Source organism: Artibeus jamaicensis, unplaced genomic scaffold (assembly GCF_021234435.1).
Source record: "Artibeus jamaicensis isolate MK-2021 breed Jamaican fruit bat unplaced genomic scaffold, CSHL_Jam_final scaffold_754, whole genome shotgun sequence".
NCBI classification, from domain to species: Eukaryota; Metazoa; Chordata; class Mammalia; order Chiroptera; family Phyllostomidae; genus Artibeus; species Artibeus jamaicensis.
The window spans coordinates 2,976,990-3,002,843 of record NW_026522054.1 but is presented as its reverse complement, the minus strand read 5'-3'; the positions used below and the strand labels follow the sequence as shown (position 1 = coordinate 3,002,843).

The 25,854-nt window shown below is 36.6% G+C and overlaps 1 protein-coding gene across 1 annotated transcript in view; it reads right to left on the bottom strand.

The window, feature by feature from the left end:
• Positions 1-25,854, bottom strand: part of AHCTF1 (AT-hook containing transcription factor 1) — a 68,028-nt gene that overhangs the window by 4,837 nt on the left and 37,337 nt on the right. The window contains exons 15-33 of the mRNA XM_037138821.2: positions 24,155-24,295; positions 23,403-23,507; positions 22,476-22,569; positions 21,787-21,910; positions 21,572-21,628; positions 20,626-20,772; positions 19,687-19,874; positions 17,225-17,369; positions 17,014-17,145; positions 16,137-16,287; positions 15,544-15,694; positions 15,087-15,194; positions 13,491-13,668; positions 11,741-11,947; positions 10,701-11,100; positions 9,290-9,416; positions 6,980-7,059; positions 4,567-4,775; positions 1,223-3,065 (exon numbers count right to left, since the gene is read on the bottom strand). Of these exons, the coding sequence (XP_036994716.2) occupies positions 1,223-3,065; positions 4,567-4,775; positions 6,980-7,059; positions 9,290-9,416; positions 10,701-11,100; positions 11,741-11,947; positions 13,491-13,668; positions 15,087-15,194; positions 15,544-15,694; positions 16,137-16,287; positions 17,014-17,145; positions 17,225-17,369; positions 19,687-19,874; positions 20,626-20,772; positions 21,572-21,628; positions 21,787-21,910; positions 22,476-22,569; positions 23,403-23,507; positions 24,155-24,295 (4,587 nt within the window). The remainder of the gene's footprint in view (positions 1-1,222; positions 3,066-4,566; positions 4,776-6,979; positions 7,060-9,289; positions 9,417-10,700; positions 11,101-11,740; positions 11,948-13,490; positions 13,669-15,086; positions 15,195-15,543; positions 15,695-16,136; positions 16,288-17,013; positions 17,146-17,224; positions 17,370-19,686; positions 19,875-20,625; positions 20,773-21,571; positions 21,629-21,786; positions 21,911-22,475; positions 22,570-23,402; positions 23,508-24,154; positions 24,296-25,854) is intronic.

Here is a 25,854-nt window from a genome sequence, read left to right as displayed (position 1 = left end):
AATGAGACGAAATGCCACATATGGACACTATCGATGTGTAAAAACACACACAACCCCCCAAAACCATGCACACTCAGGGTTCTGACAATAAGACTGTCAGAAAATGCTCATGAACTAAAGGCAGGGGGAGCATCTACTTCTAAATTCTAATTTTCTATGGTACGCATGTATTTAACAGAAAAAAGTTACAGTAGATGGTGATTATGTAATGATAAAAGCTCACAGTTATTGATATGTTTGCTAAACTACACCAAAATAACTTGCTGTTTTTGTGTTTACTGTATGTCTCTAAGCCAGGAGGAAAGTAAAAAATAATTCTGTTAATAACATTCTTCTGTCGCTCTCATTGCTGTCTTTTTTTTTTTTTTTTTTTTAATTTTAACATAGGCTTGGTAGTTAGCTAAAAATCTCACATTTTGTCATTTCATTCTCTGTGCAAAGTAAAGGCATGGCCATTTTCGTAACATCATGAAAGAAACTGCATTATATACAGTACTACCAAAATCAAAGACTCAATAAAAAATTAGGGGGACCTCCTACAACTGTACATCATCTTAGGGGAAATAATTCTGTGGCAAAAGGTCCTTTCCTGGGCTCAGGCTATACAAATATAACAAATGAATGCATAAATACAATTTCTTCAAACAGTATCATTTCTCAGAAATTCAAATATTTAAAGTTTCTGCATAATGAATGATGACGAAAAGTATCAGTTTGCAAATTTTTTAAATGGCTCCTTTCTCTTGTCCTTTCTCAAGTCAGGAGGAAACTACATAGGATGTTCACTGATACGTTTAAAAACGCACGCAAATGTTTTAAAGTTTAAATAAATAAAACAGCAAAGTCACCTAACCTTAGAGTCCTGAGCTATCCTAATGGGATCTAGTCAGCTACGCCACTGCCTGAACCTTTTCTTCATTATCATCTCTCACCTTTTTTCTTAATTGCTTCCCTCACTGGTATCTTATAGGATTTCAAAAGATCATATTCAACCAGAAAATTCCTGAATCTCAAAGTAAACTTTGTAAGACCTGTAAATTTTACTATGAAAAGATCAACACTGTTTTGCTTTGGAAGAGGAAGAAATTCCTTGTAACTATAAATCACCTTTAGAAGAAATAACCAATTAGAGGCTAATCAAATCAAATCATGTTTAAAACAATTTCGAAGCTGAAGACTAAATAAAATGAAAATTGTGCTTTGAATAGAAAAAAAAAAGTACCTCTCTCTTTCCTTGGAACTTTTGACACAGGAGGAGAAAATACAGACTCATTTTCTGGTTCAGAAAAGTCCAGTGGTAAGACAGTCTTGCTAGATCGCGTTCTTGTGCTGTGGGATAATGGAGTCAAAGCGGTTTTGGCAAGTAATTTTTCTTCTTGGTCATTTGGTTCTTTGAGAATTGTATCTTCCTCTACGTGTTTTTCTGATATTGAGCGTAATGAACGTTTTTGGCTTTGACTTCCAATCCTTTTTGTAATCTTTTTTTTAGAGCTCGTCACTGTAACAAGTTCCTCATTTGGCACTAAAACAGATTTTTCTACAGTTGGTTTTCCGACATCAGTGTTTTCACTTTTAGCTGGGGTGTTCCTCGTAGACCTCTTTTGGATGCTGAGAGCTTTCCTGTTCTTGGGACTTCTCTCTTCCTTACCAGCCTCAGACCCTACATCTTGTGATGGATTAATTTTTCTCGGTCTACCACGTTTCCTAGGTGTAGCAGGCATATCAAATTCTGCTTGTAGTAGGGTCAACTGGGGTGGATTGAGTATGGAGTCTTCTCTAGCATCTGATGTGTTAACATCTCTCTTCTTAACCCTTTTACTATTACTACGATGAACAGGCAGCTGCTGTTCACTGAACTTTCTGTCTTGTTCACTTCCTTTATCTTCAGAGGTTTCTAAATTAGTATGTCTCAATCTTTTGGTACTTACGCTAGGACTTGCTACTTTACTCACTTTTAGGTCATTAACAATTTCAACACTTTCTTGATTTTCTACAGATTTTTGCTTTCTTTTGGGAGTCTTTTTGGTAGCAGATGAAAGCTTAGCCTCTTTTCTGTAAGAAGTTTCTGTGGTTGCTGATTTCAACATTTGAGATGATCTTAATCTTCTTAATTCCCTGCCTGGAGTAACCTGTAATTCTTGTTTCACAGAATTAATACTTTCTAATGTGTCTTGATTAATTTCTTTCTTTCTCCTTCCTCTTTTAGGAGTAATAGAATTTTGAGGTATTTGCTGGTTCTGAGATATTTGTTTGACATTAGAAAAGGCACTTTCAGAAGCCTCGGAAATGTCTTTTGTTTTCCTAGTTTTCTTTGTAACTGAAACCGCCAGCATCTCAGGAGTAGCGACATCTGCTGACTCTTCCTGCTGCACTGATTTGACATCCAGGCTTTGGACACGTTGTCTTCTTGTTCGAGTTCTGGATGCAATCACGTCATTAACCTGGTTAACATCTATGGTCACTGTACTTGTTTCTTGAACAGTCTTAAATGTGGATTTGACTAACTTGGTGGAACCCATTACCTTTTGGCTTATTAAAGGTATGTTTTCATGCATGGACTGTTCCATTGCATCTGAAGTAGTTTCTTTACTTCTTGTGTCTTTAATTACATCCAGTAAATTTTCTGCAATTGCTACTTTAATTGGTTCAGGCACATATGGTAATGTTTCTACCTTTTGGGACTCTTGATCACTAGTTATGATAGATGGCACATTTGTATCATGTCCGTGGTTATCATTTTCCCCAGTGTAAACATGTTTTGACTCAGTGACTGTGTTAGCTGCTTTAGCTAACACATTAGATGCTGCAGAATCACCTGTCTCAACTTCTTCTTCACCTTCCAATATCAAGGTAAAGTTGCTCTGAGCCACAAAAAGTTCCCCGTCTACTTCAGCAATGTCTCCACACTCAGCAGAGTCTTTATTATCAGGTAAGTCATGAAACTGTTGCTCTATGGTCTCAAAATGATATTGAAGCTTCAGAGTTCCTGAGGGATACTCATCAAATGAAAGATTCCTAGCCTCTTGTCCTGAATCTTGAACTTCAAGCTTTTCGTTTTCAATCACCTAAAATGAATTAAAGACAAGACACTGGTTAAAGAATTTTAATATATGTATTTTAACTTATAATGTTTTTAAATGACCATTTCACTCTTGGTGTATGAATTTTAAACATAAACTACATTTGACAAGGTATATACTTATGGGTTTACTTAACAAAATATCCACTTAAGCAATGAGACTTTCTCAGTTAAAATAACTAGACAGAAAAAGATTTTGAGATTCTGTATGGAATTAAAGTAGACATCCACATTTCTCTGACTATAAAAAGCCAATCTTAATTAACAAAACCTTGGAAATTATTATGATGCTAACAGTTGTGAAAAGAATTAAGGACTTACTTTATTCTCACCCAAGAAAAAAAAATTAACTGGAGAAAAAGAAATAACCCCCAAACTGTGTTTTAATGATAATCCCCAAACTACCTAACTATCCACACTTTTCTAAACAGCATGATCCCCATAAGGTTGAAGAAGAATTCACCTACATAAGCTCCCTTGGGCTAGACTCAATCCTCTTCCCTTTGCTGGGGCTGCATAAACCATGAAATTCCTAAGGCTTTCAAGTTCAGTACCTCTCCTGCAAGGGTTTGGTGGAAGAAGGAATGGTCCTTGCATTTACCTTTTGGTAAGGGAAGGGGAGAAAAAGGAGGAGGTAGAAAGTAACAGAGAGATCTCCTGACCGAGAAGGTAGAACATCACCACCCACCTAGACAATGACATTTTCCCACACCCCAAACATTCAATGAGATGAGAGACTGGAAACACACAGAAATAAGGATTACCATTTACACCACGCCCACAAGCTTTTAAGCTTTCCAGCTAAAGCAACAGGGACTGTATCCATCTATTTCACAGTGAGAACAGTCATAAAAATGAATATGGACAACCACAATACTTTTATGAGTTAAGAAACCTTCCCAATACCTTACAACTAAATTTCTATAAATAATTAACAGTTGTTTTTTCCTCATCTTAAATTCATTTGTCACATAAAACGTTGCCTGCTGATAGTAAAAAAGAATTGGTAGAATTTTTAGATACTGCAGGTCATATTAAGTACCAAGGGAAAAAAATCCTTTCTGGAGTGAAGTTCAACCCCAGCCAAGTGAACATCATTACCTCACAAGAATTCATGGGGGAAAAAATTTAACCATATTAAATTATTTTCAAATATATATGCTTTGAATAATTTCACACTTGTCTCTGAAGTATCCATTTTCTTGTGACTGAAATAACTTTCATTTGAACCAATACTAATAAGCAAAATTGTTATAATTGTGACTTAATTTAACACAGCCTTTTAGTCTTGGTTAAGGAAAATTTCTTACTTAAAGGCTGTGTTCCTTTATATTTCACAAGCTACTTACACACTTTTTTAAACGCAGATTTTTAAAGGAGGTTTTTATATAGTAATCAAATAAATACATTAGGCTCAAACTATGGTTTAAAACCTAACTAAATTAAAACAAAGACTGACAAAGAATTAAAAAATTAATTTTTTTTACATGAACTTCTTGAGTATCAGGAGAATCGTCAGAAATTGGAGGCTTTTCTTCTGGTAAGTCAGCACCTTCTTTTAGCACATCAACTTCTATTTCATGATCTTCTCTTAAATTCACTGCTGTGTCCCGCTCGAGCCTGTGCTCAGAGATAACAGGACCCTCAGGGATAATGAGCCCAGGGCTTCCACTGTCACCACGGACACCGGCCACAGCTGAAAGGAAAAACAGGAGTCACTCTTCCACTCATTAAGTTGACAAAAACGATATATACACACACTATTTGGGAAGCAAACAGAAGGGTAAAGGCTACAATGCACTTGTGAGAACATTTCCTTGAAGAATATTTCTTTTCCCCTTTGATGGGAAAGCCCCTGAGGATTTACACGATAATCCCGTTTCTTCAGCCTCTAGTTATTCAGTTTAACAATGCATGAGCTTCCTCCAAAGATAAAACATATTAGATAAAATTTACATTTAAAGACAGTAACACTGTTTTTCTCAACTGGCATATAATTTTTGCACTTATCATGAAACATCAATCTGACGAAAGCTCTGAGGAGCCCAGGTGTTTGTTCCTGGTTAAGTGAATCTGGACTGTGCGGGTCAGGTCAGGTAACCTGCTGTCCTATCTGGTCACTGCAGACCAATTACACGAGGACTGTGCGATCTGGGCCTTGATCTGGCTGTGCAAAGGACTGATAGGAATCTTTCTTTTGGCAGAAAGCACCCAAATATTTGGCCACAAAAATAGTCTACCACTAAAAACAACATCAACAAACCCCAGCCTGGGGGGTGCGGGTGGCTCGTGAAAAATCAGCTCCTCCTTTTACCTTCCTCTTTGCCAAAATTTTATGTCATTAGCACTTGCAGGCCGTATCTGGATGTAGAGTTCGTGAATGACACAAAACTGTAACTAAATTAAAAATCTCTAGTGTTTAATAAAAGTCAATAAACAGATTTGAAGTAAAAAGACCAACTAGGGAAAAGCATTTTTACACATTTAATTGATAACAGGCCTACTAGACAAAGCCTGCATAAAAAAAAAAAATCAAACGTTTTTTCAGCTGTCAGTTTGGCAAAGAGGAACGAGAAAACATGCACTTTACCTTCCAATCATCAGTGTATGAAAGCAGAAACAACCTTTATTAATAGGAAAAACAAAATATTAAAAACCTGTGCCTACTTGCTACCCTGGCAAGTCCAAGTTCAGGAATCTACCAAACAGAAATACTCACACTGACACTCTCTCTCTCTCTCACACACACACACACACACACACAAGAATATTCACTGCAGAAACGAAACAGTGAAACAAAAATGGTGATCAGCCCAAGTGTTCAACAATAATTAGGATGAACACACCAAAGGACATCCCTATTACGGAATACTATTAAAACCATTAAAGAGGACAGGATTAATCTAAACTAGTAACAAGGGAAAATGTCTTAAACTTATACATAGTAAGTGCAGAACTGAGTTATGAACCCAAGCAGTCCGGTTCAAGCCCTTGTACTCTTTAGCTACCATACTTACCTACTCTTTCAATGTATGAGGGAAAATATACACAGAAAAAAATAATTCAGGAAAAAGGCACTTTAAATGGTAAACAGTGGATTCCTGAAATGGGTAACCAGGTTATAGGGTTTTTTTTTACATGTTGGACTTTTTCCTCCTGATTATTTTACAATAAACATGTATTACATTCTTAATTGGAGGGGAGGTATCAGGTCTACTCAAGCCTGTCCTAAATCCCATTTGTATGCGATGAGCAGGAGGGTGTAACAGGGAGCATGTGCTCTGGGGTCAGTGCACCTACATCACATCATAGCTGTGTGTCCTCAAGGAAAATGTGCAGGCAGGTTCTGGGCCCAGGCATTCAAGATATCTTCCCCCCAAATCTAATGGTGACCTCAGTGAGGAAAATGTATCTTCCTGATCTCTGTACAGCCAGGGGCTAAGAGGCAGCATGGGAGGGGGGGCAGGGGAGGAATCCATGTATTTGTTAATTTCCTTAAAGTAAACTCAGTCATCTGTGTTTATTTTCTAATGATAAAGTCAGTCTTGGTCTGAGATGATCACAAACACAATAAGAAGGAAGTTGCCCTGTGCAGAGATACGAGGCCCAGAAGATCAAGAAGCAGTTATGCAGTCTGACCGGGGACTGGTGATTTACTTTGCTCTTCGTTGATGTTCTGAAGGAAAATATGTCCACAAAAACCATTCTAAGATTTGCACCTTTAGACTCATGGAGTGCCTTACAAGTAACCCACTGTTTTGACAGCTGACACACCTCCGACACCATACACAACAGAGGGGAAAAAATCGAGAACAGACTGCTTTGTTCTAAGAGCAGAATTCTTTAGAATTACTTCATTTTAGTGTTTGAGTAAAGTAAAAATAATACACTGACTGTTACCTGTTTGAATTGTAGAGGTGCAGGTTTCAACTGTTACTTCATCTGAAGCTGGTACTTTGGGCTTCTGCGTAAGGACTTTCCTACAGAAACAGAAATACAGACTTTACAGTGTGAGAAGATGCTGTCTGCTCTAACAGGCTTTACACCGTACTCCCTAGGGCACCTACCTGTCACACTGCTGAAAAAACCCAACGGTCCAGGGAAATTAACATGATGCAAGTTCACTGTGAACTTCAAGTTACAAGTGAATTCAGAAACAAGTAATGCTGTATTTGTTTTTCCTATTTTCTAATATTTTACTTTGTTGGCAATAATGGCATGGCCTTAAATTACAAGTAAAATGATTTTAAAATGTTTTATTTATTTTTAGAGAGGGGGAAGGAGGGAGGAAGAGGAAGAGAAACATCAATGTGTGGTTGCCTCTCACATGCCCCCTGCTGGTGACCTGAACCACAACCCAGGCATGAGCCCAGACTGGGAATCGAACTGGTGACCCTTTGGTTCACAGGCTGGCACTCAATCCACTGAGCCACACCAGCCAGGGCTCTTATGCCAACTTTTAAACTGTGGCCACAATTTCCAAATAAGTCACCGAATATGGGATATTTCCTATATACTTAGTAGAAGCAGGTTCAGTACGTTAATGCTAACTGTAAAGAGTATGATAAATAACTCAGAATGGGAGACCAATGGCACCTGTATTAATGTACTTTATGAAACTAAGTTCTGGAAATATGTTGACAATGATCCCTCCTATTCCTAGCTAGCCTTTCCCCAAAACCCAACTAAAGCATGCTAATTTTTAAAAACAGGAAAAACACAATTATAACACAAATTCAAGAAAAAGCATGTGCATGGCCTATATACACATATGTTTACAGAGACATCTGAAAGATTATCTCAACCATAATGTTTATAGGAAGAGTATGAACTAAACTGGTTTGTATTAAAAAAAGAAACTAGCTTGCCCAGACGGAGGACATTCACTGAGATTACCACTGATGATCACAAAGTTTCCTGTCACGTGGTTGCCCTTTGCCTTGTGATTGTTATAATTATCCATCAAACCCAATGCAAGAAGTGTGAGCCTTCATCGGATTTAAAACATGAGAAATAAAACAGTCTGAACAATCTCTTCTTGTTGTTTTCACCCACCTTTTCCATGAAGGCCTAGCAAAGACTTCAGCTACTCAGGATTTCTCTTCTCAGAGAAACATTTGAATAAGTGCAGTCTAGGAGAGGTGACTATTATGATACTGATTTCTGCGAGTGGTTTATGAAGTCACTCTCAGGACTTATTATTAATAAACCATTTACAATGTATTTGTTTTATGTGTGTTCAATTTAGTATATTATTCTATTTAAAAATTTTTTTTTACTCTTTTCAGAGAAAGGAAGAAAAAGAGGGAAAGAGATGGATTTGTGTTCCACTTATTCACACATTCAGTGGTTGATTCTCGTATGTGCCCTGACCAGGGATTGAACCTGCAACCTTGGTGTACTGGGACAATGTTCTAACCGACTGAACTCCTTGGCCAGGCCTTCTTATTACTTCTTAATAATGAAAAATTACAACTTTTGGGGTGTCCTCGACAGTGGTGTCACTGCATCACTGTCAGTACTGATGTGCAGTGAGTGCAGTGTTGCACCGCCATCGGGAGCTTGTGTCAGGAAGAGAAGCAGCTGGGTCACCGACTGGTCCGGGTAACACCCAGCAGAGGAAGCTGCTCCTCCCGCTGTGGACCACAGGCTGCTGGAACCTGGCGCCCATCCATTAGACCACACTTCAGCCCTACGTCATCGGGTGCACCTTCTAAATGTGCAAGTACAAAACGAAACTAATTCGGAGCATTAACAGCTCACGTAGTCATGAGACCGCAATTAAAACTTGTGTCAGTCAAATGGCAGGACAAGACTGTCTCTGAGCCACCTCCCCTGGGCCCCACCTAGGTGCCACAGGAAACTTGCACCGGATCACCCCCAAAGCACTGGAGGTGGAGATGGAAGGGCACAAAGGCAGGCACAACTGTGCGGGAAACTTTTGGTCTTCAACCAAAACAGGGCCACCAGGCGACGTGAGTTCCACCTCAATCCATCACCATCTCATTTCAGGAAATATTTAGTATTGTTCTAAGATTTCATAACACTACACACTGAATAACACACAACTATATGAACTTCTTAACAGAAAATATGAACAAATATGGATGTGTCAGAGATCTAACTAAGAGCCACCAAGCACAGACTATTTTCTTACTGGTTTAGTTTCATTAGGCATTATTCATATTTGAAGTTTTCTCTAAAACTTACCGCTCGTGCGTTGATGGTAAAGAAAGAGGAGCTTCAACCCCCTGAATAGGGCTTAAGTGATTTAATCCTGAAAGTACCGCCTCCTCTGCAACCAAGAGACCCTTTGTCTCCCCATCTTCAGAGGGGCCTGTAAATCATACATGTATCAATTCACTTAACCTACAGCATTCCAATCAGCAGTACTATTTCCCCACTTTAAAGATAATAAAAAACAAGTATATAGTTACAGTGCTTATCCCAGGTCACAAACCTGGGTAAGTAGCTGAGCTAATAAAGATTCAAACTAGTCTGTTTCACTCTATGCTACATAATTCCCCCACAAAAACAATAAAACTTTCTATTTGAGACTGCCTTATCATTTTAGCGATATCAATTAAGATACTCCCATGAAGATCCTCACCTACTATTTATTTACCATTTCAGTATTTCAGTGGAATGTAGCATAGGAGAATGATGTAAACTTTCCAAACACATGCTGCTTTTGAAAAGTCCTCAATTCTCAGAGAAGAAAAGCTTACATTTATTAAAGATATCATAGCCCAAACTTCACTGAACTAACATCTTGAGAAACCTTAGTTCAGCTCAGGCAGAAAGTATTTCCCAAAAGAAGCCACTATGACCCAGATTTTCATAAAAGCATTTGGTTTTACAGATTTAAAGTTAGGAGTTACCTTTAAGTAAGTTTGTTAAAACTATGCCAGGATAAGAAACAAAAAGGAAATTAGTTTTCCAGTCCACCAAGGCTACTCTTCCCCCTTCTTCCCAGTGTTCCCCTGATCCCTTCTTCGTTCCCTAGCACAGCACTATCAAGTTACCTTAAAGGTGCCTGTTTGTTTACATAATCTGCGGGGCTCTAACTTACAGGTGAGCGGGTGCCATGTCTACTTCACTCATCTCAGCAACGAGTGGCCCACACATGGGAAAGCCCACCTGCTGCTGCACATATATTAGGGGCTTAAAATTTTTTGAGACAAACATATAAGACTATAAATTCATGGGCCTTTGTACATTCATTTTGACTGTCCAGTGATGATTCTGAAGGTAGGGATGGAGAGTAAAATGAATTTCTTGGTTTCAGAGTAGCGTTTTAGATAAGCCGGATACGTTCAAAACTGAAATAGCAGCCTTGTCTAAAGTTAGTATTATTTCTCAGCTGTAAGAAGGCTTTTAAGTCAGAGTGAGAGCTGACAGTCTTCCTTAAACATCACCATTCTTTTCTAAATTTCATTTCCAAATTAAAAAAAAAAACACACATAATAAGTTCTCTCCTCCAATTTACTTGTGTGAAGAATAAGATGTGTGTATTGGGTCATGTAATTACTTAACCCAGACACTTTTCTTATGCTGAAAAAATTCTGTCAAAATGAGGGACATCGATGGCCATTTTGAATATTTGGAAATGAGTTCTTACCCATTTGTTTCTCTAGGTATAGAGGAGTTACTTCTGATTCAAATACATCTTTATCACCATCCTTCTCAGTTTTTTCAGTTAAGTTATTAATTAATTCAGTGGAACAGCTCGCTGGCTTAGAGGCCATGAAAATGTACTCAAATTCTCCTGGTGATGGAGCATCTTGATACTCCAGTGATTCAGTTGAAACATTGCTATTTTCCTTGCTCACATCCAGTGTTTCCAAACTCCGTGACGGTGTATTCTGTGACCTCACATCCATTTCTCCATGGTCCACTTCAGGGTTAATCAGGGAAAAACATGTCTTATCTTTGTTCTTCCGCCATTCAGTTTCTCCTGGAATTCCAGATTTATAAAAAGGCATGGTAACAAATCCTTTTGTTTTGCTATCATCTGCAGTCTGTTAAATAAAAGGTTTTGAAAAAATTTTTTACTAGTAAAAATCACAGTCAAGTCTAAGCTATCCATCCCAATCATACCCACCCTTTCCAGGTGCAATATTTCTCCAAATTCTCAACTGAATTTCATGTAGTCAAAATCTGTTCTCTTCAGAGACATGATTAAACTGAGTAACTGTTAATGTTTCCCTGATTCATAAATCAGTATTTCTAGGACTTTTATAGGCAAGATGGGTTCCTATTAACCTACAGTGGGGCTCTAAAGATAGACCCCCTGAAATAAACCAGTTAGGCACTTAATAAAAGAAGCAAAAACAATATAGATTAAAAACATTAAAAAAAAAAAAAAACATGGACTAAAAGTTAGGTCTTGATTCCAGTCCCATTTCTGCCAACAAAGAGCTACTTGTAGGCAATTTATGTGGTGCTTCTCAGCCCTTTCTTTCTCCACCTGTAAATGATGGGTTCGGCTCAGTCAATATCCTAGTTATTTTCTGAATACTTTCTGATTTCATGACTATCTACAGAATTGCATATAAAAACCTACAGTGATAATGATACCATTTAAATTGATTTATCTAACTTTTTACTTATTGGAACAAATATATTCTTAACTCTTTTTGTTCCAAATGTCAAACTTACTTTAGCAATCCATTTTGTGGTCATGCCTTCTTCCATGAATGAAATTCTAGTTTCTTTAAGTCGTAAAGGAGGAGTAAGAGACCTTCCAGGTGACTGAGAGGGAGATGCTAAAGGTGTTGATCGAAGAAGACCAGACCTTAGGATGGACTGAGGCGTGAACTCAGCAAATCCAGAGGAAGTAACTGACATGGCCAGAGTTTTAGCTTTCTATGACAGAGAGCAAGTGGAAAAAGAGTGAAAGAGTCCATTAGTGTTTGTAACAGTCACACACATAAGGACAGACAGGGTCACCTGAGTCACAGAGATGGCTATATTCTCATCTCCAATAAACACATCAATAACAGGTTTTATTACAGACCACTGGAACGAAAATAAACTATTTACAACATTCTATATTGAAGACTACAAAATATAAAAGTCCATTTGTAATTATTCTAAAGCCTTTGGTTACTTCCAGTTTAAAGTCAACTTTTAAAAAGTGCACAGGTAAGATAAATTATTTAACTATTGGTTAGAGAACTTTATATAGGTTAAAGAGATGAGACTGTGTGATGAACAGTCTAGCTTATTTATAGCAATATGATCTAAATCAATGAGAATGACTTTAAGAATGTTTTAGACTACAACAGTACCTAAATTACTAATAAAAAGCCTCTTAAGATTTATTATAGTGAATAAAAATAATTAGCACAGAAACTAGGTAGTAAAACCCCCATTAGATTACTGAATCTGTTACAACATTGTACTGATCCCCCCCCCCCAGATTATTTTGGCGGCAGGTACAAAATTATCCTGATTTAATTTCATTTAAACCTAGCCGTAGACACTATAAAATTATTGTTTCCCTCCCTCTTTTTAAAAGGTTTTATTGATTTATTTTTAGAGAGCAGAGAAGGGAGAGAGAAAGAGAGAACGACTGATATGTGAGAGACACAACAATAGGTTGCCTCTCTCACGCTCCCAACTGGGGACCTGGCCTGCAACCCAGACATGTCTTGACTAGGAATTCAACTGGCAAACTTTCAGTTCATGGGCCAGCACTCAATCCACTGAGCCATACCAACCGGGGCTTGATTGTTTTTCTTGATTAAAAGAGAGAGAGATTCTGTATTGGATATTAAGTGTCAGGAAGTTAATAGTCTTAGTAACCTTCTTTTCAACTTATTTTAGGATGAGCATTTACTGAAGTACCTTTTAGTCAATCTGAAAAATAAGAAAATTCCCTGGCTCACTACCAATGCTAGATATCAAGAAATAATTTTTAAAACAATAAAAAAAGATTCTGAATTTGGATCTAAAAAAATGGACAAGGAGCTAGGGGATAACATATGTAAAAACATTATGACAATATGAAGGTGAAAAAACCACTCTTGTCATCCTAAGTTTAGTTTTGTGTTTTCTCAGATAGTAATTTATCAGAGAGAGTGAAGTGGAAACAATTTACAGACAAGTATCTGTTAGTGGGAAAGACTAACAGTTTATACTTGCATCAAAGGAGTCAGAGAATTAAATAAGCCTGAGAACTAAAAAGCATTAGACAGAACAACAGCAAAATGCTATCAGTAGTAGAATTTAAAAAAATAAAGCAAACCAAAGAACGTGAAAGCGTTTTTTCAAAGGATGCGGGCCAATTTACAATGACCACACAGAGCCATGCATTACTTTCAGAACAATACATTTGTTAACTGAGAGTATAATGCCAGTTAAGCACAAAGGATAAATTCTGTAAAGTCTGTTTAGTAACACTCACCTTAACTACAGCAGGAGTTTCAAGTAAATGTAACTCTGAAGCTCTGGAGGTATTTTGATAGGATCCTTTTAATTGTGGACTGGATGTTAGGTCCAAAGAAAATCTTGGCGGGGTTTGCTGAATAAACCCCAAACATCGAGAAAGCTGTGGAACAGGATGAACGACTAAATCCAAGAGTCTGTAATGAGAGTACACATAGTAAAAAAGTTACCAGAAGTTTTCCTTTCCTAAGTTATACAAATAAAACAAGAGAATTTAGTATTCCATTTAATTACTCAGGCTTCTACAATCACTGATAAATATGATAACTACATGAATATAAATATAAATTCAGTCAAGTGCATTAATTAAATGCATGTTCGAAAATGCAAGAAAATCAGCCCTGGTGTGGCTCAGCAGATGGGCCTGCAAACCAAAGAGTCGCTGGTTGGATTCCCAGTCAGGGAACAAGCCTGAGTTGTGCGCCAGGTCCCCGGTAGGGGCCATGTGAGAGGCAGCCACACACTGGTGTTTCTCTTCCTCTCTTTCTCCCTCCCTTCCCCTCTCTCTAAAAATAAATACATCTTTAAAAAGTCAGAAAGTAATTCAGCAGCAAAAGTAGAAAAGAACTGTAGATAACAATTGGTTTTTAAAAAGTGGAGGTCAGGGGAAATTCTAGTCTTCCTTCCTCCCTTTTTTACCAATGTTTAATGAGCCCCTACTATATTATATGTCAGGCATTTATTTTCAAATGAAGATGAACTGCTAATGATTTAAAATACTAAAGACAATACAGCAACACTTCCCCAGCAATCCACTTGCTACAATTCACTTTCATCTACACATCAAAATGCCTTTCACTTCCATGTGATGTACATAACAAATACCAGTTTAGTCTACCTTTACAGTTCTTATCACAATAAAGACTAGACTGACCACCAACAAAAAAAGGTCAATTTTTTCAAATTAATGAGGTCAGTGAGAAAAATGGAATCGTAACTGTTTTCTCTAATGCTGTGGTCCCAGTTCATATCAAATGATAAGACCAACCTCACTGATGACTTGTATTAAGCAGGCATAGTCCCAAAGAGCTTAAAAACTCAAATTATAAATAAATAATTGAAACCGGAAAGTAAAATTTTCAGGTTACAATTTTTGGTGGATCATATAGGTCACTCCTTTTCTGATTTCTCAATAAACAGTCTACATTTTTATTACCCACAATGCCTGTCTTCATTTTGCTTGTAATTTTAATAGAGGTTTGCTTCTCTTTAATTTTAGGACTGTATAAATGTAACTACTCCTTAACTGTTAACAAGTTGAAATTACATTGGGTCCTTCAAAGGCACTGTGAGGCTGATGTGGCCCCTGGTGAAAATGAATCCGACAGCCCTGCTCTAAGCAGTCTGAAATCATTAAGCAAAAATTCTAAGTAGTCCACCAGCTGATGTAAAATTTATTACAATTACTGTATTACTGCCCAAATTATTTTAAAAAGCAAGCACTAAAAACTCACTGAAGAAATTAAAACAATTTGTAAAATTTTAAAAATAATGAAAAACTAGTGTAATTACTGCCAAACATTGTGTCTTTAAAAACGACTTAATAAATTCTTACCTCGAAACTTTCTGTGATGCTTTTAAGATTGGTGTTCCGATGAATGCCCCAGGCAGCTCGTAATCTGGGAGAGAACACACTACAGGAGATGGTCCTTCTATGTTAGGACTACGAAGAAAATGAAATGTAACTTTTGATTAGGTATCACAAGGAACATTAAATTAAAACTAATATTAAGAAAGTAAAACCAGATGGTAGAGAAAGGCTTGGTTTTTTTTTTTTAACTCTGAACAGTTCTGATGATTTACAAATACCAATGAAAATATTTGCTTTTTCCAACAAAAATACTTGCTTTTAAAGACAAAAAACATTCTTCTGTAAGAAAGTAGCCAGCATAGAGAGTTTTTCCTTTTTACATACACTAATAAACTCTAAGGCTGGTATGTTTATGAATGCTGCTGCTACCCAGGAAAGATTAACAAGTAAGATGACCATAAAAAGTGTAAGAGAAACACACCTGTTGCAGGCTAAGATGCTATTTTTAGGTTCTTCACTTTTCCAAACCTCTCCAACTTTAGATAGCACGTTATGGATGAAAGTAGATCTTGTTAACACACTCCCTATTACAGGTGGTTTTGGAACAGCTGATAATGGTCTGGGCCGAGAAACTGTAAAATGAAGAATGTAGGATTTAATGTCATCTCTAACACCAGGATTTTATTGATAGTAAATTAATATATAAGTAACTGGAAAACAGATTACAACATAAGAGTCCAGTTAAAACTGTATTTGGTTTAACAACATCTATGCAGAAATTTAACAATTTGGGCTTCTAGGAAACAATGAAAAATTATTCTACATGCTCTCTAAATGTTGGACAGGAGTCTGAAAAGAAATAAAGTTCTTTCATTCTTTATTACATTACTAAATAAACTGTAAAAGCTTCCAAGAAAGCCTTACATTTAGGGGGTAGAATGGCCAATAGGAAAAAAAAGCACCACTGTGACAATTCAAAGCAAAAATGAGCTGAAATATAAGATAGTGATGGTGGCAGAAGGTAAATCATTGTCTTCTAATTTAATACGTAGACATTTTTCAATGAAACCTTACCTTTTCGAATAATTGACAGTGCTGATACACGGTAAGGCTTAGCTTGCTCAATGGCTAATTTTCGATGGATTCTAGGAAGAACTTTCCCATATTGGTCTAATATAGAATTTCGAGCCACTGATCTCTCCCGCAAGTGAGGATCTCGATCATTCTATTGAAGATATCATAACTGGTAAAAATTTAATCTTCAAACATGTTAGGTGATATGTTTATGTTTAAAATATAATTATGAATATCCAAGAATAACTCCTTCCTCCCTACTTATGCATTCTTCTAAATCAAGTAATTGTGTGTGCTCTTCAATACACACAATTACTTTACCAAACCTTATCCATCAATACATTCCAAGTCTTTCCTATCCAGCCTCGATTCTTCTTAACTCATAAAAACACCAGTTGTCATTTACTAAGCTTCTCCATGTGTCAGTAATATGGACCTGTTACTTCACACCCACTCACCTCTGTACATCCTCAGAAAGAGGAGTTACTATCTTACATGTGAGGAGCCCAAGACAGAGAGAGATGTTCCAAGGACGCAGCAAACTAAGATCAGCCTGCCCCCCAAAACACATGCTCTCTACGCTGGGTACTTTCTACTGCTGTGCTCCACCTCACTCTCTCGTCCCTGAGGAAAGTGGTTAGTCTGGCAAGATGATCGACAGACACTTAATTCTTTTACATATGCCATTTCTGTTTAAGTAAATAATAAATCCCTGTTCCTAATTCTGCTATAGAAGGTTAAGAGGAGGACTGATTCTCCAAGCTCAGATTGATATAAAGCCCAGTAGTTAGTTCCACAACTACAAGCTCTTGTCTAACCAAGTTGCTGGTCTTCCTTATTCTCTCGTCTCCCGTAATAAAACAAGTGAACTATATACCATGGCATTGCTCTTCAGAGTCTGGTTCAGTTTCAAGGCAGGGATGTAATTGGCACGCTGTAAATGGTGAACTAAAAGGAATTCATGATTCTGGACACTGGTGCTGGACTGCAAAAATCTCACCAAACACTCCTAGGAAGAACATAATAGATTTCTGTAAGCTACTAATATATGCAGAATTGCTGACAAGTTTCCACTGGCGAGTCATTACCTGCTCAGTGTCTGTAAACGGCAACTTCAGCAAGTCCTCCATCAGGCCCATCTCCTGACAGACCTTGTACGTGTGCTTCAACAACCCCTCTGCGTTCAGTCTGTTGGAGTGGTGCCGCAGCACAGTCCAGGCCTCAATCATGCACCTGGAATCAGTGTTCACCAAAGTTTACTTTCACAGAAGCTATTTAAAATGCTCAAAACGATTAGTCCACCTGAAGAGTCTCAAAGATACTTTGTACATGTAATTTAAGGGCACTTTCATAGAATACTGATCACCGCATAACCAAGTTTGCTAATGTAAACAAGGCATGCTACAGACTTAATTTTATGCTGTTCTGTACCATTGGAGTGTGAAATGATAGGAAAACAAAAAAGGTCAAGATAGAAAACTAACGTGGTGTGGATAAAACGGAAAGATTAAATGGTGTGACAGAGAAAGGCAGGCTCTTAAAAAAGTGACAGCATGAGGAAGAAGAGTAAGAAAGAAAATGAATCAAGATGGAAACAACCATACTGTTTATGAGGAGGAAGAGAATTTAAGCTTAGTAACAGAAGATTTTAGCTGATCTATAGCAGGATCTGGCTGCAGAACTTTATCAAATTAGACAGTACGAGGTGCCATGTGTGGTCACTGAAATACCCTTCTGCGGGCAACAGGTCACTGAACAAAGCCGTGTTCCTCATGGTGTACTGTTTAGTTAAAGACAATCTAAACCAGTAGAGTGATTATTATTTTAGAAATTTACCAATAAACAAGGCCCATAAATGTTTATGTATTTATTAGATGACATTTAACCTGGCACTTAGAATTTCTGAGGGACTGGTAACTTTCAAGGCAGAAGTAGACAGAATAAAAAAATAGCAAATAGGAACATAAAGGAAATAATTTTCTTACAAAATCATTCCCAATTCTAAGTCAGTCAGTAATTCTGACTATAGTGGGAAGCTTTAGCTATAGTTTTTACTGAAGTAATAACAAATACTAAAATAAAGACTGGTAAATTCATGACCTATATAAGAAATGGAGTATATAAACCAAGTGATAGCCATTAGTATTCATAATGAAATAAGTGTTAGGAAAATGAGTGGTCCCTTATTTTTATTTCTGAATGTAGTATATAGGACACAATGTTGCTAGATTTCTGGAGAGTGGATACCTGAAGCTTCACTGTACTTAAGAGAAACAAAGTTTAGAAATTACATTATATAATGTTTGCTATGGTAAAGGAAGAGGAAATGAGAATCCGGCAAATCAGAGAAACAGGCAGGACGAATCAAAGGACCACGGAATCAAATTGAAGACAACACAGCAGTCTTATGCGCTGGTGTGGACCGGGGACTGTGGGCCAGGCCCCCGGGGCTGGGGGTCCACTAGAGGCAGACGGTTGAGAGGCAAACCTCTCCCTCGCTTTCTCCTCCCCTTCCTCTCTCTCTAAAAAATGAATGAAATCTTTAAAGGTGTTTTTTTCCTAAGGTTCCAACACCTGCACTTTGATGTAAGCATTAGTGATCAATTACCACTTCTGTAAAGTCACTGAAGAAGCTTACATGGGACTGAGAAAAATTTACATGCTACTTGCCAACCCAGTATTAAAGCTCTTTGTCACTTCTACCTTCTTACATTCATTCTAGACATTTTTTTAAAGCTAGCCAAACACTTTTTAAAAACTGATCTTGAGAGAGAGATAAAGAGAGAAGAAATAACACTTTTTTTGTTCCACTTATTTATGCATTCATTGGTTATTTCTTATATGTGCCCTGACTAGGGATTGAATCCTCAACCTTGGCATTTTGGGGTGACGCTCTAACCAACTCTGCTACCCAGCCAGGGCCTAGCCAATCCCTTTTGTTCACCCAAATTCTTTCCTCAAATACTGCCTAATCCATTACTTTTAAGGACATCTTAAGTTTCTACATGTTTAGCCAACCTACTATTAAACTACAGAACTCTTCTCCTGATTTAACCCTCTCCCCTCAGAAATACATTCTATTTAACCAAAGAGAACAAAGAAAACTTAACTTTCATAGTAAAGACACTAACTTGCTGTTTCATTTACCAATGACAACTTGGGGTGAGTAAAACGACCAATTTCCAAAAATATAAAAATAACCAAGGAAAACGACCAAAAACAAAAGAAAACAATATGATTTGTATATCGTTACAATTTGGGAAGAAATATCAATTCTAAGCAATCCCCCCAACTAATCAGCTAACAAGAAAATGCAATTACCAGACTACTACATTATCAGTCACGCCATTTAACTTGTCACCATTAATATAATGAATGACAAACACAACGATAACAGCAATACTGCTATAGTATAAATGGTGGCAAACATATCACACTGATTATAACGTAATACAGCAAAAGCAAAACATATTACTACCCATTTCATCAATTCCATCGTATTAACAGACACAATCAGGAGTTCCATGGTACTTTCAAAATATGCACTTACCTATTAAGCAGCAACACATCGATGTGAAGGATAATATCAGTATCACTGGACACTGTCGGCTTCATCGTCTGAATGTATCTGAGGGCCTGTCTGTGCTCGCCCTGACTCATGAAGGCTTGAATGAGCTTTGCATGCTGCCATGACACAGGCTTTGCAGTAGCTGGATGAAACAGAAGATCCAAACCATTCTGCAACATAAACAGGAAAACTGGTAAATACAAATATGATGCTCTGCATTTAGCAAAGTAGCGTATCTTTAAAAAGAGGGGCACTGCTAAAGCCACAAAAATCAAGATAAAACCAGCGTAAATATAAACAGAAGATCTATTTTAATCTAGGATATACTTTCAATAGAAGCCTTATCAAAAGCCTTATACTTTGAGACCTCCTTAGGCTATTATATAAAATCTTTTCATCACCAACTTCTTACATCAAAGCCAAATCCTGATTTTTGTGGTTCCCTCAAAACATTAAACATTTTTCTAACATAATCACCATACTGGCACTATTAGTAATTGTTTACCTGTTTGTTTTCTTCTTTAGGCAGTGAGAAACCTGCGGTTCTTAACTGTTTTATCTTTGTATTCTTACTGCTTATGTCAGTGACGGTACTGGTTAAACTGACTCTTTACATTACCTCTAGAAGTAGATTGTATCCTATCTTTAATATCAAATTTAATTGTTACATATTTTTATTTGTTTATGTATTTTTTAACCCTCACCTGAGGATTTAAAGAGAGGAAAGGTGAGCAAGGAAGACGGAGGGAGGGAGGGAGGGAGACATCGATTGGCTGCCTCCTGTAGGACCGGGGATAGAACCCACAACCCCTTGGTGTACGGCACGATGCTCTAAACAACTGAGCCACCAGGCCAGGGCTAATCATTATGTACTTTTATAGTTTACAGAAGCTTTCATTCTATGTGAACTAACAGACTTACCTCATAGTCATTATGATCTATCAGCCAAAACCCTTGAATAAGTTTAACCTGGTCCCAAGAAATGGCAAAGGCAGTTGGAAATGATTCAATGGCAGTATCTGTTTTGTTTGGGAAGGAATATATAATATCAAGTAGCAAATAAATGGTCTTTTAAAAAGATGATTAAGGACAATAAACAAAAAGAAAAACTATGTACATATTTGTAATTGGCAGCAACAGAACATAGCAGGAGAGATTCTTTAAAGACTGCAGTGCTCAAAAAGCATTTATGGATATCCAGCTACCGGAAGTATAGTTTTATCAAGTGTGGGAACAGCTAATCCCGCAACCAACTTCATTCTCAATTTTTTAAGTACCAATATCAGTTGTATTTAGTTAATTACAAAGGAGATGAATTAAAGCATACCTTCTTTATGAAACCAGTAGCTTAGCAAATTCAAGAATCAAAAGCTATAGGCAAAATTCCAGTTACCCAGCAAAACCTGGAAGCTTAAGCAAGCATATCATATCTTATAAATTATAAACTTATTTATAAATTATAAACACATTTTAAACTAATAACTGATATTAGTATAAAACCTTTATTGCAAAGACCACAGGGCTCAACACAATGTCTAAGGTAATGTTAAGGTAATGTTAAGCTAACGTAAATGTAGTTTATTCAGTACATAAGTTAACCTATTTGAGAACGACTACTTGGCCAGTAATGTTTTAGAACAGCTCTTTTTAACTTAGGTAGTGTTTCAGCCACATTTAAGAATCTGATGAAAGATATGGACTCCATCCCTACAAAAATGAACATAAAATTTTGTGTAGTTTTAGGTTAATCATAGACCACTTGAATCCAACCTACAGATCTTGGTTTTAGAACCCTTCCTTTAAAAAAAATCAAATTTTATGATTTTAGTAATACATGAATTATTTGACTAAAAATTTTAAAGGATACAATAGAATGTTTGCTTGCTTCAGTAACATTGTCTAGTAGGTATATGTCAAGTAGTGCCTATAAAAGAGAAAAAATTCAGTGCATTTTATATTCTCATTCATTCAAGCTCTTTGCTCTTCCCGAGCCTGTGCCAAGTGTGAAAACACAACTAAGCACATCTCCCACCCCACAGCTCTGCAGACGCCATAAGTGGCATCGTATTACTGCAAACCTACATGTAGACTCGGAGGAGGGTATTTTCCTGTTCCGCCTTCATCCCGTTTCCACAGCTTCTCAACTCCATCTCCTAACTGAGAAACCATTCCATCGATCATCAAATAATCAGGGTTCCACTTCCCTCTGCAATAAGGGCAACATTTTGGATTATTTAATGCCGGTGGTCATTATTATTATCATCAAAACAATAGCATTAAACTCAAAAGTAATGACCCCAACTATCAAAGGGAAAAGAGTTGAGGGGGAAATAAGGGGGGGGGGGGGAAAAGAGTCCTCCAAGTGCTGAAATGTAACTGTTAATGGAAAAAATGTAAAATAACTAATTGGTGATATATTTTATGCTTTTTAAAAAAATGAATATCAGCTTCCAGTCTTTTTCTGAGTAAGAATTCTCAGAAAAAATACATGCTTAAGTTATAGATTTTCTAAGAATGAATCATGGTAAACAGTCTTACTTAGGAAATAATAGCTATTTACTCAAGTTCTAAAATAAAAGTGTGACCATTATTAGGTCAACACAAACATTACAAATAAAACAGTAATGTTGGTAACAATTCTGATACTTTGCTGAGAATTCCACCCATTTAATCATCTTATAACGTGATGAATTCTGTTCTACCTCCAAAGGCTCAACTTCTTAGAGAAGAAATTTCTAAAATGTTGCTTGAAGGTTCTGGATGTACTATACCTTGATAAAAGCTCACACTTCTGTCGGCGACTGGTGTAGTAGTTCTGAATTACAGGGTAGTTGTAGTATAACCTTGACAACTGCACAGCATCATCTAGATTTTTTTTTAAGAGTTGGAAAAAAAGCTAGTAATATTTCCAAAATTCCCAATAATACTTAGGTTACACACACTGATATTTTTACTACAATTTTATATTGTTTAATTTGTAGGCTCCCTAAATTTAAGACTACCCATCCCTTTATTAATATATGCATAGATGAGAAACCTAGTCTCTCATAAACATCTGTAACAACAAGGATGCTAAGAGAATTAGGAAAGAAGAGGACTGACAGCAATTATGAACAGTGGGAGAAGCACGTTCACATGAAATCTAACGCAAATCCTGGAAATGCAGGAAGTTAGAGACCTTAGAAGTACGTACATTCTAAACAAATATAGTAAGTCAAAATTCTCTAGTGCTTGATATTGGCAGTAATCATCAGATAAAAGGAGATTATTTAAATGATGGCAAATCATATTAGGTAATAGCCACATTAAAAATCCCTTAAGAGAAAAGACTGACAAACTAGATTATAAAATGCATAGTTCTATGGAATGGAACTAAATATAGCTGGTGGTAGCACTAAACCAACTCTCTGAAGCTACGCTTTGTCAAATATTCTTTCCTTCAAAATGTCATTCAATCCAATGAATATGGATGGAAACCTGTGTATCAGGCACGGGGTGAGGTACTGAAGACACAAAGGAGGTAAGAAGTGACGGATAGAAGAAAACATAAGTGAGGAGGTGGAAGCAAGAAAACCCAAGATACTAAAACACAGCAACAAAATTATAAAGACTTAAGAAACTTTCTTTTGAACATCAATAAAAAAAGGGACAAAAAAGAAGCTTTCAGTTAATATTTATAGATTAAATAAATATTTTACCTAAGCCCTCTGGTAAAAGACCAGAATGAGAGAACCAAAGAACCATTTGTGCATACTGACAGATGAGCTGGGAAACCATACACTTATTGGTTAAGTTCATACGACCTGTAAAAGACGGGAAATATCAGTTAACTTTCAACCCCAAATAAGATATCCAGATACTCAAGAGTTTTCAAAGAACTAATTAGTTCCTTGATGATTTTTAACAACGTATGTAGATTTTTTAACAAACTTAGCTTGAACAAAAATTTTACAAAACGCTAACTCAACTAAAGCAGATGTTTTAGGTAAATATGCTTCCATCTTAGCTACTCTTATCTCCACTTAGTTAATTTCAGAAGTCAAATTTATACATTAATGCAAACTATACAGTAACATTCATACAGGTTGTTCATACCAGGCCTTTGAATAAAATGAACTGTTTTGTTTAAATGGCAAATCAGAGAAAAAATTTACAGTGACCTCTGAATAAAAACTTAATTATTTTTAAAATAGTTCAAAAAACTTTAAGTTCTACTATGAATACACCACCTTGATAGCATTAAATTTAATTCCCAAATCTCTCACGGACTATTTAAATATTGGCTCATGCTACATTTAATAATATTCTGTAGCTTTTCATTAAAAAAATACCAGCATTTGAGAAAAAAAAACAGCCTTCTGCACAATGATCCATCTAAGACAGGAATTCTTTCTTGAAGTCAAGAAGTAGAATTTAATAAAACGTTCATTATGTAAGACAAACAGCACACCTCTTTCAGTGATCTCTTGGGCCTCTGTTACGAAGCAGCTCAGGACTGTGTTAAGATTGCTAAGAAGCAAATGGCACTGCTGAACAGACTGTATGGTCTGTGGGTCGATGAAACGGCACGAACCATCAAACAACGGGGTACCTTTCAAGGATAAAATACATACTTAGTTTCGACACAGTAAATCTGCATTCAACTCACAACTGCACACTTCCTCAAATTCATACTGACAACAGAATCATTCTATGTATTATGATATTAACAAAAGTGGCAAACACCCTCAAGGAAACTAGAAGGGATACAAATTATTATTTTTTTAATGTAGTGTGAAGCAAGCAGTATGTTAGCACAGTGATACAGATTCAACTTCAGATTCACTAAAAATCAGTTGTCCTCATTAAGTGCTTCTCCGTCAAATAAGTCTTTTATACCATTACTTTTATATACCCTGTTTTGCAATTAATATTTTATAAGAACTTTTGTCCACCTCCAGTCTTCAAACGTGAGACATTAAAATGAAGACTCATGTATAGACTTATTACAGTAGAACTGTAGGATGCTATAATTCACTATAGACTCAGTTGTCCTTTCAAATTCAAGGCTCAATTTACATATCCTTTGGGAGGGCATTTTAGTTGCTATTGGTTACATCTTTTGAAGATTTAATTGCATTAATATTAATTGCATTGATATTGCAACATGTAACTGCAATAATATATGTGTAATATGTAATATGTAATTGAAAACAAGTATCTTAATTCTAAAGCCTTCCTTCCTTGAATCAAATCATCTGATTTATGCCCTGGCTGGGTAGCTCACAGCTGGTTAGAATATCATCCCAGTAAGCCAAGGGTACAAGTTCAATCCCCCAGTCAGGGCACATACAGGAATCACCCAAGAAATACATAACGCACAAAGAAGTGGAACAACAAAAAGACGTTTCTCTCTCTCTAAAAAGTTCTTTTTTAAAATCCTGTTAAGAATACAATTTTTTTGCGTTGGCTGGTGTAGCTCAGTGGATTGAGCGCGGGCCTGCGAACCAGACATTCGCAGTTCAATTCCCAGTCAGGGCACATGCCTGGGTTGCAGGCCAATTCCCAGCAGGGGACGCACAAAAGGCAACCACACATTGATGTTTCTCTTCCTCTCTCCTACCCTTCCCCTCTAAAGATAAATAAATAAAATCTTTGTAAATACAATTTTTTAAATCCATTTGTATAAGGGGACTAATGGTAATGGAAAAAATACAATGAAGATTTAAAAAAATATTTCTAAATAAATTTTACTATCATGTACAGGGCAATCATATATTACCCTTTAATATTAGTTTTGCACAAACTGGGCATAATGAGTTTTTTATACTCTCAAGATACCTCAAAAAAAGTGTACAACAGACTAACACACAAGACTATCAAGAAGGAAAATGACTTGCTTGGCACATTGATAACATCTTTTAGAAAACAGAGATGAGCTTTACCCTACTATTAAGCTTCTTTATACACATATTTTAAATAAAAAATGAGTGAGAAGAAGAGCTTCTGAGGTTAGTGGCATATTCTTCTTAATCATAAGCACGTTTTATAAATTAAACTAAGACATCCATATACTGGTGGCTGTCATATAAGGTATATGACGTATGATACACGTAAGGTATAATTCTGAAACTTGCTACTGTGGACACAACATGTTGCTAGTTTAACATC